This window comes from Marmota flaviventris, chromosome 9 (assembly GCF_047511675.1).
Source record: "Marmota flaviventris isolate mMarFla1 chromosome 9, mMarFla1.hap1, whole genome shotgun sequence".
NCBI lineage: Eukaryota > Metazoa > Chordata > Mammalia > Rodentia > Sciuridae > Marmota > Marmota flaviventris.
The window spans coordinates 48,643,862-48,656,983 of NC_092506.1; the positions used below are offsets into that span (position 1 = coordinate 48,643,862).

At 33.4% G+C, this 13,122-nt stretch overlaps 1 protein-coding gene across 1 annotated transcript in view; it reads right to left on the minus strand.

Annotated features, from left to right (window-relative positions):
- Positions 1-492: 492 nt before the first annotated feature.
- Positions 493-13,122, minus strand: part of Pde3b (phosphodiesterase 3B) — a 174,885-nt gene continuing 162,255 nt past the window's right edge. The window contains exons 13-16 of the mRNA XM_027942347.2: positions 9,997-10,200; positions 7,763-7,924; positions 4,475-4,727; positions 493-3,226 (exon numbers count right to left, since the gene is read on the minus strand). Of these exons, the coding sequence (XP_027798148.2) occupies positions 3,012-3,226; positions 4,475-4,727; positions 7,763-7,924; positions 9,997-10,200 (834 nt within the window). The 3' untranslated portion in view covers positions 493-3,011. The remainder of the gene's footprint in view (positions 3,227-4,474; positions 4,728-7,762; positions 7,925-9,996; positions 10,201-13,122) is intronic.

Here is a 13,122-nt window from a genome sequence, read left to right on the forward strand (position 1 = left end):
CATCCTGCCCCCACTTCTGCAACTACTCTCTGTGTCCTGTGGTTTTTTTTTTCATCATTCTGTTTTTCTTAGCTTGTATTTCTTGGCCAGCCCATTCCACTGAAGGGAACCCCATTCCCACCGCCTGCCTGGGTTGCCACCCACCCAGGTCGCGAGCAAGAGGTACATCATTTACAAAAAATAAAATAAAATATCTAAAATATCAAGCTCTTAATGCTTCAGCTCTTAGCTTGAAAGTCTTCCTTTGAAAAGCTTTCATCACTGTTCTTCCTGCTACTGCTATCCCACACACTCTGTAGAACTGCTCACATTAATGAAGGAACTATAGTTGGCTCTACTTATCTTTTTTATAAAGTTTGTCTCTATGAGGTGATGAAATCTTGAGGGTAAGGGAATTTATAACTATGTAAGCAATAGCAGAATCTCCAGGTTTCTTATTTAAAAAAAAGCAAAGTGGTGAGAATAGCAGAAAACAGATTTCAAATACTGAAATAATTTTTAAAAGTAGATTTTATGGAGCGAAGTGTCAATGAGCACACATATATATTACTAAATATTTCTAGTACCAGTGATTTACAACAACAAATTAGCCACAAAAATTATTATAATAAAAACTTACTATGATTCAGTAGCAACCAAATAAGACCCATAATACGAGCTGGATAATAGCTCAGTGGTAGAGTGCTTGCTTAGCATGTGGGTTCCATCCCCAGCACACACATAAAGAAAACCTGCAATATGGCTTATGGCAATTTCTCAAGTAAGAGTACCTGTAACAGTGCTATGGATATTTAATATATTCTCATGTTCACTTCTTATGGTTATGAATTTTAAAATTTTATCAGGGATACTTTTTTCACTTTCTTTGGTCTAGTTATTTTGACATACATAATTTAGCAAGGATTAAATAACTTAAGGATTATTTTCAGATGAATTCACAGTAGTAATATTGTTAACAGAATAAAAGCACACTTCTTTCAAGAAAATAAAATATAAATAATGCTAATACAAAATTTCTCTAACATGATAGTATAGAAATTTGATTTGGTCTCTTTATACATGAATGCACATGTATGAGCTTATACACATATATGTATATATTCTATTCTGCAGGAAAGAAATAAATAGCAGAAATACATTTATGTAGGATACAAAATATATTCTAGAGATATATAAGCACAGAATATATATGTGTGTATTCATACACATGCACATATTATGAGTATAAATTCAACAATTATCAGTTAAAATTTTATTAGTAATATATGGTGGGACCAGTTTACAGATGGTGTGGTAATGGTTGCAAAAGTGGCAGAAAGGAACTTAGCACTCAATATATTTAATAAATAAAACTTAGTGATTCATTAAATATTATGATACTGTATAAGATAAAAAAAATCCCAACTCTTCAATAGATCTTTAGTTGGTATCTTTCTGACAACCCACACATTTCTAGGTAGGTAAGAAACTACTGACATTGTAGGAATTAACTTGAAAATTAATAGTTTGTCTACAAAGTTTCATGGCTCCAAAATATGAAATGGTCTTGAAGAATAATGAAAAATATTAGTTTACCATCTTGATATCATTTTGACTGCACTTTATAACTTAGAATATTTTTTACAATTAGGTTCATATCCCCAACCTAACAAGTTCAGAAATATTGTAAATATGATCCACTTTCTTTACAATCATCTTAATGTGGTAACTTAGTTATATGCTTTGGTATGAAATTATTTACTAAAATATTTCATTTTTTATATAAAAATTAAATATTTCCATCATTTGCTTTATCTCAGAAGTCAGTCTTTCAGTTGAACTTTAGAATTTTTGAGTAGTGACAGATCATTCCTGTCAAGTGGTCTTGAGGCAGAAAGAAATTAACAGAAAGATGAATGCAGTTTTTCAGGAATTAAACACATGATGCCTAAGATGTGGATGTAAAGATAACTACATATTACAATTATTTATTCAACATATGTATCCTTTAGGACTCACCATATTTCTTTTGTTCTTTATCTTTGATAGAATTAATTTCATTTGATTTTACATTAAGGCAAAAGACAGATATCTCCTTTTCCTTGGCTTTAATTAGTCTCAAATTCATCTAAGAACAGAGAAAATGATGCTAATATCATAAAAGGTTCACATCAATATTAGGACAACTCTTTTCTTCTAATAAATTTATGCTGTTTATAATAACTAAATGTTTAAAAATACTAATCCTGAGCAAGAGTAAAAACAAGAACAGTTTTGACTAAAGAATAAAATTCCTTCATTGTTAAACAGCTTTAAAATTCAACCACGGAACATAAAGTCTGTAAGACTAGAATTTATACTTCTGATGTCCATGGCAAACCTGAATACTTTGAGCAGAAATAAAACACACATAGTAGATAATACACAATAGTAAAAAGCATCAGAAATAGATGCACCTGGATTTTGTTAAATATAACAAAGGTCACTCAGTCCTTCATAGACAACTCTAGCTGGTAGAACAGCACTGAACAGTGTATGGCATTTAGCAGAAATTCCTCAGAAAGGCCACATGGATTCTTTTTAGATAGATATAGATTTTTCAAAATGTTCAAAGATATAAAAGATGCATTTGGAAATAAACATGAATTCTGTTTTCACAGAAGCAGAATGTTCTGGACACTTTGAAAATTGAAGTAGGTCACTTGAGTTTTTCATTACAGATGTCTCCTCCATGAAAAATAAAAGCTCACTGCCCAGCAAAGCATCATTTTCACAGAATATTTAAACATCAGTGAAGGCTTTGAACAAGGGCTTTGCAACATGGGTCAACTGAAACCTAGCTCTAAGAATAATTGTCTAGTACATGTGATGAAAGTGCTTAGGAGTAGGAAATTGACAGCACAGCAAGGATCCTCTCACAGTATTAAGGCCTGTCATGTGGGATTGGTCAGTTGAAAGTCAGCACAGTGAACATTAGATAATGATATCTGACCCTGGGCACTGCCCTCCAGGTTTCTTCTGTATGACTTCTTTTATTCGAACTGTCGTTCTTCCTCTTCATCTGCTTCTTCAATGACCTGAATCTCATCTGCTTGAGATAATGAAGTTTTTTCTACCTGCAGTTTATTTCCCTCAGCTTTACATTTTTCTTCTTCCTCTATGATTTCCTTCCATATCTTGTGGTTTTCAGTGAGGTGGTGCATCAGCTGACAAAATATTCGCCTTCTGCTTTTCCTTCTTTGTGGTTCTGTGAAATTTAAAACAAACATCTTCTGATTATAGCGATTATGATTGATTGATTGATTAATTCATTCATTCCACAAATGTCTTCATGCCAACCATTCTGTAAATATTTATGTAAGCACTGAGGTTATAATAGTGAATAGTAAGATAAAAATAATTCCTATGTTATGGAGTTCACATCCTAGTCGAACAATACAAATAAAAAGAATACATTAGATGGTATTAAGTGTTATGAATAAAAAGAAAACATGAAGAATAGCCAAAACTGGATAGGGGAAGGTAAGTATAGTCTTGATTTCAAATGAAAACCACAGCAACCCAAAATTAAAAACCAGTCTCTTAAGGGATTTTTATGTATTGAATTTAACACAATTGCCAAAATTCTGGTGAATATTAATCATTTTTAGAAGCTAGTCAACCTTCCCAAAGTGACACTCAAGATAGTAGAGGCATAAGAGTACTCTTTGCTGCTACCTAATCCTAAATAGGAGGCATAAGTATGTGAAGAGGATAAGGGATAGGTTCTTTATTGTCAACTTATATGTTCTGATTTATATCATGTTTGGGAAAAAATATGTAGCTAGGTATAATTTAACTTATCTAAAACAAAGGAGCAAACAATTGATTTCATTCACAATTATGAAGGTGACAAATGGGTATGCTTTTAAAATTTTCCATTTATGCTCATTGTCTTATATAGAAAAATATATTATTATAGTCTAATAACTCAATTTTAATGCCACAAAACTTGATTCTGCCTTTAGAGCCAAGAAATGTATGTTTTCCTTTCCTCCCCACTGTTTAGATTTATTTCCCAAGCCTATGTGAATGTCATTAGCAAGCTGCTAGAAGTTGTAATTCTCAACTGCCTAGTGGTGTTGGGAGCAGGTTGTCTGAGGAGGGGTGAGATGAAGGAGGACTAGCAGCTAGGATCCTCCTATCTCAAATGTTCAGATGTGGTGACAGCCCTATCATGGATGAATAGGTGAAGTGTGCTGAAGAGCACTGGCCAGAGGACATCTCCCGAGATGCTATTTATTAAATAAGAATTCTTATTGTGTAACAGTATTAACACAGTACCCAGCACAGAGCAGTCACTCAAAACATGACTATTGAATCTAAACAGTAAGATTGTAGTTACACAAGATATGACTGCTGAATCTGCATCTAAGAAACAAAGATAGAAGTTCAAATTAAATGGACATTTGTAGTTAATAACATTAAATAAATTACAGATTTTCTGAATTCTTACTAGGATTTAGATTGTCCTCCATTTCTTCATCATCCATATCTAATTCTTCACCATCTTCATCATCACTACTTTCAGTATCATCATCCTCTTCTGTTTCTATCCACTGACCCGGCAGCAAACCAGCAGCATCATAGGAGTTACACAGGGGACCCACTATATGAGTGATAAAAGATTCTTGGAGTTTTGCTAGTTGAGGAGAAGAACGATCCATGAAGGGACTGATGGGTAGACCAAGATTTGCTTCTTCATCTCCCTGAGCATTTTAAAAAGAAAAAATACATTGTTGTTGTTGTTTTAAATTTTTTTCAGTTGTTGATAGACTTTTTATTTTATTTATATGTGGTGCTGAAAATTGAACCCAATGCCTCACACATGCCAGGCAAGTGTGCTACCGCTGAGCCACAGACCCAGCCCAGCCACAGCTCCAGCCCGAAAAATACGTTTTTGTTGAAAGAGCAAACACTGAGCTTTGCTTGTAAATTATCTTTACATTTTTAAAATATAGTGTACATCAAAATAACTTTTACAAAGAAATATTTATGAACTTAATTATTCTATCATTTTAACTGTAACAACAATTTGAGAAATTCTAAGCAAATTTTTAATCTCATATCTATCTATATCAATCATTATAGATGATATTGTTAATAAAAAATATATAGCTTTTAAAATAAATATCAGCAATTTTACTAACAACCTGCAAAATTCTATAATGTCAAATATAGATTCTCTTTCTCCTTAAAAGAGGAAGGCATAGTGGATGCATTTTATAAGACACACAAAAGCAGAGTTACTACAGTTGAGGTAAGACTTTGGGTGTATAGTTCCAATTGTCTGATTCCCTTCCATTGTAGCTTCTAGGGTTCTACAGAGCACAATTTGAGATCAGATGGATGTTCTTTCAAACTCACTTTTGCAACTTAACCACATGTGGTATCGGCATGCTTATGTCAGTATCATCATGTATAAATTTTGAATAATAATCTACCTTATAGGGTTGCTATGATGATGAAAGGCAATATTATTCAAAGTGAAACATTCCCCAAATGGTACTATTAATGTTTTAGTTTTACTACCTAAATTGGTTGGAAATTAATTATCCTTCACAATGCATAAATTCTGCAGGCAAGCAGTTTTATCTGTGATGAGCCCACACAACCCAAGGAAATGACCAGAACTGGCCCAGTGATTAACTATCCCATGGTTAAAAGTCTTCTAAAAGAAATAAAACTATTAATATTTTTCAAAAAACAGTTTGGACATAGTGGTAGAGTGCTTGCCTAGTAATGTAAAGCTCCTGGATTCAATCCTCAGCATTGCAAACAAACAAACAAAAAACAACAAAAGGGCTGTTGTTATTAGCTCAGAGGTGGAGTGATTGTCTCGCATATGTGAGGCACTAGTTCAATCCTCAGCACCACATAAATAAAACAAAGGTATTATGTCCATCTACAACTAAAAAATATTTTTTAAAAACCCAGCTGGGTTTAATCCACAGGAGTCTTCAATTTCATAGGTATACCCCAGGAGCCTGGCTTTTCTAAGCCCACGGCACTTAAATAGCTTTAAGGGTATAAAGACTGTATAATTAAGATAATAAATAGAAAGAAGTTCAACAGTATAGCCAAAACAAGAAGGAAATTTAATAGTTCTAATAAGAGATAACTAGGACTTTCATATATAGTATAGTATCAGATAACATTTTTCTCCTTTATCATGACTAAAATCTATGAAGATGGAGTGAAACTGTTTGAGATAATATGTTTAGCACTAGATCTGGATTTATAGCCAACATTACTGAGCATTTCGTGTCAGGAACTATTCCAAGACTTTTACATGTATAAAATTTATTTAATCCTCACAGCAATCTTTATGAGTTAGGTATATCATCATGCATATTTTATCAACAAGAATACTGAAGCATAGAGAAGTTAAGTAACTTACCCAAGGTCACATTGTCAATGAGAAGGAAAAACTAGGGTTCAACCTAAGGCATGGCTTCTAAGTTTGTTTAGTAAGTATTAACTCTATATACTCTAAAAATAATTTAAAGTTGTTTGTAAATGAACATTTCTAATGTTATTTCACTAAAATAGTGGGTTTTCTAAAATTGATAATATATCACTACATTTTATTACCAACTTATGCAGCTAATGAAAAATGAATTTTTCCTTAGCATAAAATTCCTCTTTTGTGAATGCAAAATCTACTGGAGAACTCTGAGGTAAGCTTCAGTTATCACTGAAAATGAATACAGGAATATGCAAACTGTATGCTATAATCTTACAAAGATAATCATTGCCCAAAATTATATATGATTTAAATACATTAGAATAGCAAAATATTATAATATTGGAATACTTATATATTTATGTGATCACATAGAATGGTATTTGTAACTTGAAAAGGTGGCTAAAAGACTTTTACTATACAATCTGGGGGTAACCAGGTATGCCAGGTAAGCACACATTGTGAAACAGAGTCAACTTTGTTATTCCTGTTTTTTGCTTATAGTAAGAAAGCCCTGACACAAAGAAGGCCTCATTCAGTAGACATTTTGATCTTTCCTGATTATTATGGCCAACAAGGATTCCCAAGGAATCCATTTCATAAGTTGTATTTGATATTTTGGAGATAATGAAATGTGAAGCTTGTGGGAAAATCATTTTACTTCTACATTATGTGGAGCCTCAAGATATGACAAAAATGGGACAGATTCTGCAAATTGGTAGGATTATTTTAAAGCCAAGATTTAAAAATCAATGAAAAAAAGGAAAGAGCATATTTATATCTTTGAATCCTTGAAAACTACAAAGTATCTACTCTACAGATGTTGCTAGCCCTCTAATTTTTTATTCTCTGCTAGAATTTCTGCCCAGTTGATGTTTCTATGGGACAGTAGTTTGTATTTCAATAGTACAATTGAAATATTGTTGATATTCTTTAAATATAGTCTGAGCAAATCCTGGAATCACCCAAAAGCCACTTCTTTTAGAAATCAGTTGTTCTAGGTTATAGATTCTCAAGGTTGAAAGGAATCTTAGAATTAGTCTCTTTCCCTATAGATTCAACTCACTTCAGATAGGCAATTAAGCCTGTCATTGCTTTTAATTTTAGCAGCATAGACAAGCAGAGCTGAGAAAATACTAAGAACAAGAGAGAAAAACAACACTTTCTAACCCTTTTCAGTCAAAGCAGTCTAACCCTTTTCAGATTTCAAACACCTTAGTGTAGCTATCTAAATCCCCAAAAATACTTTCTTCCCACCAATCTCACATTTCAACTTACCTGCTCATAAAATTCATTGACAATGCCCTCTGTCCATTTCAAATGCAAGTCCCGAACTTTTGCTGGGCCATTTATATCTGCAAGTTTAATGCACACCTGGCAGACCAAGAGACGATCATTTTCACTACTCCATTCTATACCATTGCTGTTTACATCATTGGCCTATTTTGGAAAAACAGAATTATTTTAGGTTCTGAAGTTTTCTAATAATAGTTGTTGGGTTTTTTGTTTGTTTGTTTTCATCAATTACCTTAAAACTGTTTCTTGTCCAAATGATAGGAAGAAATTTCTTTTTCTTAAATGCCTTTTTAAATCGTTTAAATCAGCATATACCATAAAATGGACTTCAATGGGTTAAATTACCCATTGAAGAGTTTATTTCAGTGGAAGCATACCTTCCTATAAACAACCAACCATGGATTTCAATGTTTGTGATTATCACAGAGAATAATAATTTATTTGTATATATGCATGTGTTATATAATATATGTATGTTCACACACACATATATATACACCACTATCAGAATTGTAAGTATTTCTACCTCAAAAAAGCATAGTTAAGGAGTTAAGAAGTTGGCTGTAGTTCTGAAAGGTGAAGTGATATAGTTAAAAGAACACAAGTCTTAGAAGCTGATCCCTATATCACTCAGAGCCATTTACTTAATTCAGTGTGTGAGCTGGAAAAATTACTTAACCTATTTGATTCTTTCATTTATAAAATAAGAAAGTATTACCAATCTAACATTTTTTCATGAGGATTAATAAATGAAAAATGCCTCATTCATTAACATTATTTAAATAAATGGAATTATCAATATCAGGCAAATCTAGTAATTCTTTCAAGAACTCAAATGTCCTTTTATAAAAAATGAAGACAATGGGCCAGATCATGGCTCTTGAACTTTATTTTAGTGTTATGGTAGTTTTTAGCACCAAACCCGTTAATCAAAGGAAATTTTAAGTGGAACACCAGCATAGGAAATACTTGAAAGCTCTTTTTATTGAAACTGGGCAAGAACTCTACAGCCCCTCTAGAAAGAAGTGTTAAGGGGGAAAAAAAAAAAAAAAAACAGAATGAAAGAAGTGTTAAGGAACACAGATTCAGAAGTATTGATTAGATATGATTAGATAATCTTCCATTTGTACAAGGTGACTCAAACATTTAAAATGTATTTTATTATTAAATAAAATAAAAGAGAATAGAGCTATACAAATATGAAATAATTTTAATGTACCTGATTTCTCAAAAATTTAATAAGTAATTTATAAATATTATGATGGCAACATATATAGGTGTCTGCTTCCTGGGGGAGTTAAATCTAGTACTCCTTTGTTAATAGTTTCTCTACCCTAACAGTATAGCTTCCTTTAGAACACAAAAATCATCAAGGAAATATCAGCTTCCTGCCAGCCAAACAGGGGGTATCCTCTCAAGAATCTAAAGCAGTGGTTCTCAACTTTTCTTCACTCCAAATGCCTGAGGGATAGAACATGTTCCCATCAGTACCACCATCATACTAGTGAATGTGAGTTCTTTGAGGCAAGGGACTCTGACCTGTTCTTTCCTCATTTTTCCCTAGCATAGTGATTGTACATAGTGGGCAATTCCAGTAAATAGTTGTTGAATGAGTGAATTAATTATTCTCAAGTTGAAGAGGGTATTAACTTTTCTTCCCTCATGTCAGCTAGTTAAAGAATTACTAATACAAAGAAGGTGCAACTGGTGTGGCAAGATGGCATAACTGGCTTTTAAGAAACAAATGTTTGATTTCATATAATGTCTCTGGCCCATAAAATCTTTTTACATAACTGGTTTGTCACTATATGCAAGAATATGTCAAAAATAAAATACAGCAAAGAACAGTATTTTAAGATGTTATCATAACAATAAAAATGCTTTATTTTTTTGAACCAGGAGCACTTAACCACTGAGCCACATCCCAGCCCATTTCTTATTTTTTATTTTGAGACAGGGTCTTCCTAAGTTGCTTGGGTCCTTACTATGTTGCCGGGGCTGGCTTTGAACCTGCAATCCTCCTGCCTCAGCCTCCTGAGCCACTGGGATTATAGGTGTGAGCAACTGTGACTGGCATATGTATTCTTTTATACCAATTTTTTATTGTTACTGCATGAGTAGTATTAATTCTAACAACATTAAAAAACATCATTTATCAGTAACACTGAAGACAATGATTTCATTTTTGAAATCAAGTATTAATTTGTATAACAAACCTTGGCATTGAATTCAGCAAGGAAATCAAAATGCTTTTTAAGATCTGTAGCAAGGATTGCTTCAATGACTAGAAAACGAAAGCGCTTGAATTCCACATGATCAAGATTAAGAAGGAAGTTGTATTCTGGGCGAGAAAGATATAGATTCCAAGCTGATGCAGCATGATGATTTTCCAAAACAGATCTGTCATTGTACAAAACTGCCTAAAAAGGAATAAAGAAAAATAAGGCATTCCAAAGATATGAATCTTTAATAATTCAGAGTTAGGAGCAAGTTGAAAGAATATAATGAGTATATACTTCGTAGTAGGCTTTTTACCAGGTATCTTAACCTCTGTGATACAGGTTGTGATAATTTTATAACTTTCTAGACTGACACACAGAGAGGTTAAAAGCACACCTTTACTTCCATCACACATAGTAAGTGAAAGGGTTATCTCCAAATTTCATCTTCTTTGCACATGCCATGCTGCCACCCCAAATACGGAAAGGTAATATTTTGAGGTCTACTTCAATCAGTAAACCTTCTCAGATAAAGCTTCTGATAATAAAGTCACTAGGGATCAAGAGCAGGTTTAGAGATACATTTCTTTTCTTTAGCTAGCATGAAGTCAATGGTGGTGGTAACTGAAAAATAGGTACTTTCCAAAGTAAGAGACCTTCATATCTAAGGACAACATATAGCCTATACTCCCATCCTGACACAGTGCCTCGAAGTAAGACATAAGTATGCAACAGGTAAAAGCACAAATCCTGTGGTGGTTCAAACAGTGTGGAACTACTCACTTTTTTCCATCTCACTCCAGGGGATAACCCTAAATCGCCTCTTCAAGTAGTCTAGGTCTTTGAAAACAGATTCAAAATTGCTAAAACCTCTTCCACCTCTAAAAATTAGGCAGTTTTTTAAAATTATTAAATAAGCATTGTGATTATTAAAAGAATTTCCATATGAAGTCATGCTTAAGGCCAGGGATGAAAATAAAAACCTGTCTCTGTTTTCATGGAGCTTACTATACAATGAGAAAGAAAGCCAAAAAAAAAAAAAAAAAAGAGAGAGAGAATGTAATGTCAGGTGCATATTCTGAGAGTTTAATTTGACAGTTTTTATTTATGGAAGTTAGCTACAGCCTAGATTTAAGCACAGATACATAATATTGTATGATTTTGTTGTTGTTGTTGTTGTTTTGTTTTGTTTGCAATACTGGGATTGAACCTGGGGCCCTATGCATGTAAGGCAAAGTGTTCTAGCTTTAGTCCATATCCCTAGCCCTAGGATATCCCCCAGCCCACATCCTAGCCTGATATTTCTTTTACAATGGTAAGATTTAAACTTTGTAATGGGCCCCATATTAATCTTTTTTTTTTTTTTTCGAGATGAGGTCTCACTATGTTGTCCAGACTGGCCTTGAACTCATGAACATCCTGCTGCCTAAGCTCCCTCACCTGAAGAATAGCTGGGATTAAAGGCTCATGCCAAAATGCCCAGCTACTTTACTTTCATACTCATTATATATATATATATATATATATATATATATATATATATATATATATATATATATATATATATTTGTAGTTGGACACAATACCTTTATTTTATTTATTTATGTATTTATTTAAATGTGGTGCTAAGGATCGAACCCAGTGTCTTGCAAATACTAGGCAAGGGCTCTACCGCTGAACCACAACCCCAGCCACACTTTCATATTAATTTTAATGTAACTTCATAAATCCCAAAGAGAAAGACTAAGTTTCAAAGATTCTCTAAGGGGATGATTTATTTTTAATACTAATTCGACTAGTTCATGATTAAATCTAATAAACACTGATAAACTGTCAGAATAGCTTTGTCTAGTCAGGAAGACTAAATGTTATAGCTTGGATCTGGAATCCCCCAAAGGCTCATGTGTTAAAGGCTTGGTCCCCAATGCAGCAGTGTTCAGAGGTGGGACTTTGGGAAGTGATAGATCATAAGGGCTAACTTCATCAATGTATTAGCCCGTTGATGGATTCATAGCTGAAGGGAAAATTGTGAGGTGACAGCAACTCTAGGAAGTAGGTCCTTGTTAAAGGAAGTGGGTCCTTGGAGGGCTATATGGGTCCTTTGGGGCCCATATCTTGTCCCTAGCTCCTTCCTCTCTCTCTTTTAAAACAATTTTTTAAAATATATTTTTTAGTTGTGGGTGGACACAATGCCTTTATATTTATTTATTTATTTCTATGTGGTGCTGAGGATCAAACCCAGTGTCCCACCCACACTAGGCGAGCACTCCACCACTGAGTCACAACCCCAGCCCTTAAATAAAGTATTTTTTAAAAGGGGTGGGGTTGTGGTTCAGTGGTCAAATATCTCTGGGTTCAAACCCTGGTATAAAAATAAATAAAGTGGGCAAATATTAGTAACTAAATTAAATTTATCAGAAAGTTATCTGTGCAAATCATGAGCTATTGATAAAGTCTTATTAAAGAAAGAAAAGCTTATCTACTTACACACATACCATTACAACCACTCACAGATAAATATACTTCCCCTACATCACCCATCACTATAGTGAAGATTCAAGAGAATCTATCTCCTATGTTTTAAAAAGTTCAAATAAAGAAAGAGGAAGAAGCAGAAAAAGGAACACAGAAAATGGCTTTAGATGATGAAAGCTTCAAAACTGAGGTTTAAATAAGGGTAAAGTGAAGAATTAGTATGAATTCAGCAATCACTGAGTACCTACTCTTTATTAGGCACATGGTTCGAAACACCCTCAATCGTTAGAGCTTCCAGTCACATGATGGATCTAGCCAGAAGAAATGAAAATCTCATATCTACTCAGAATTTTTTTCAATTGGATCAAAGGCAAAAATATATTCAGCAAGGTCTCCAGAATTTCACAAAATAAGGAGTTAGTATTTCATAAACTATTTGCACTTTTCTCCTTGAAGAAGGTGATTTTTTCCTAACTCCCTAGCATATATCATATCAAGGTCCTGTATTTTTATAGAATTAATTATAAGGTAGGATCTTAGAATCAGATGGAGTGGCCATATGGCTCAAATGAAGAATGGTTTATAAAGGGATATGTAGCATAGGTGTAAAACTGTAGAACTGGTCTTTAAAATTTGTGGAAAAGTATA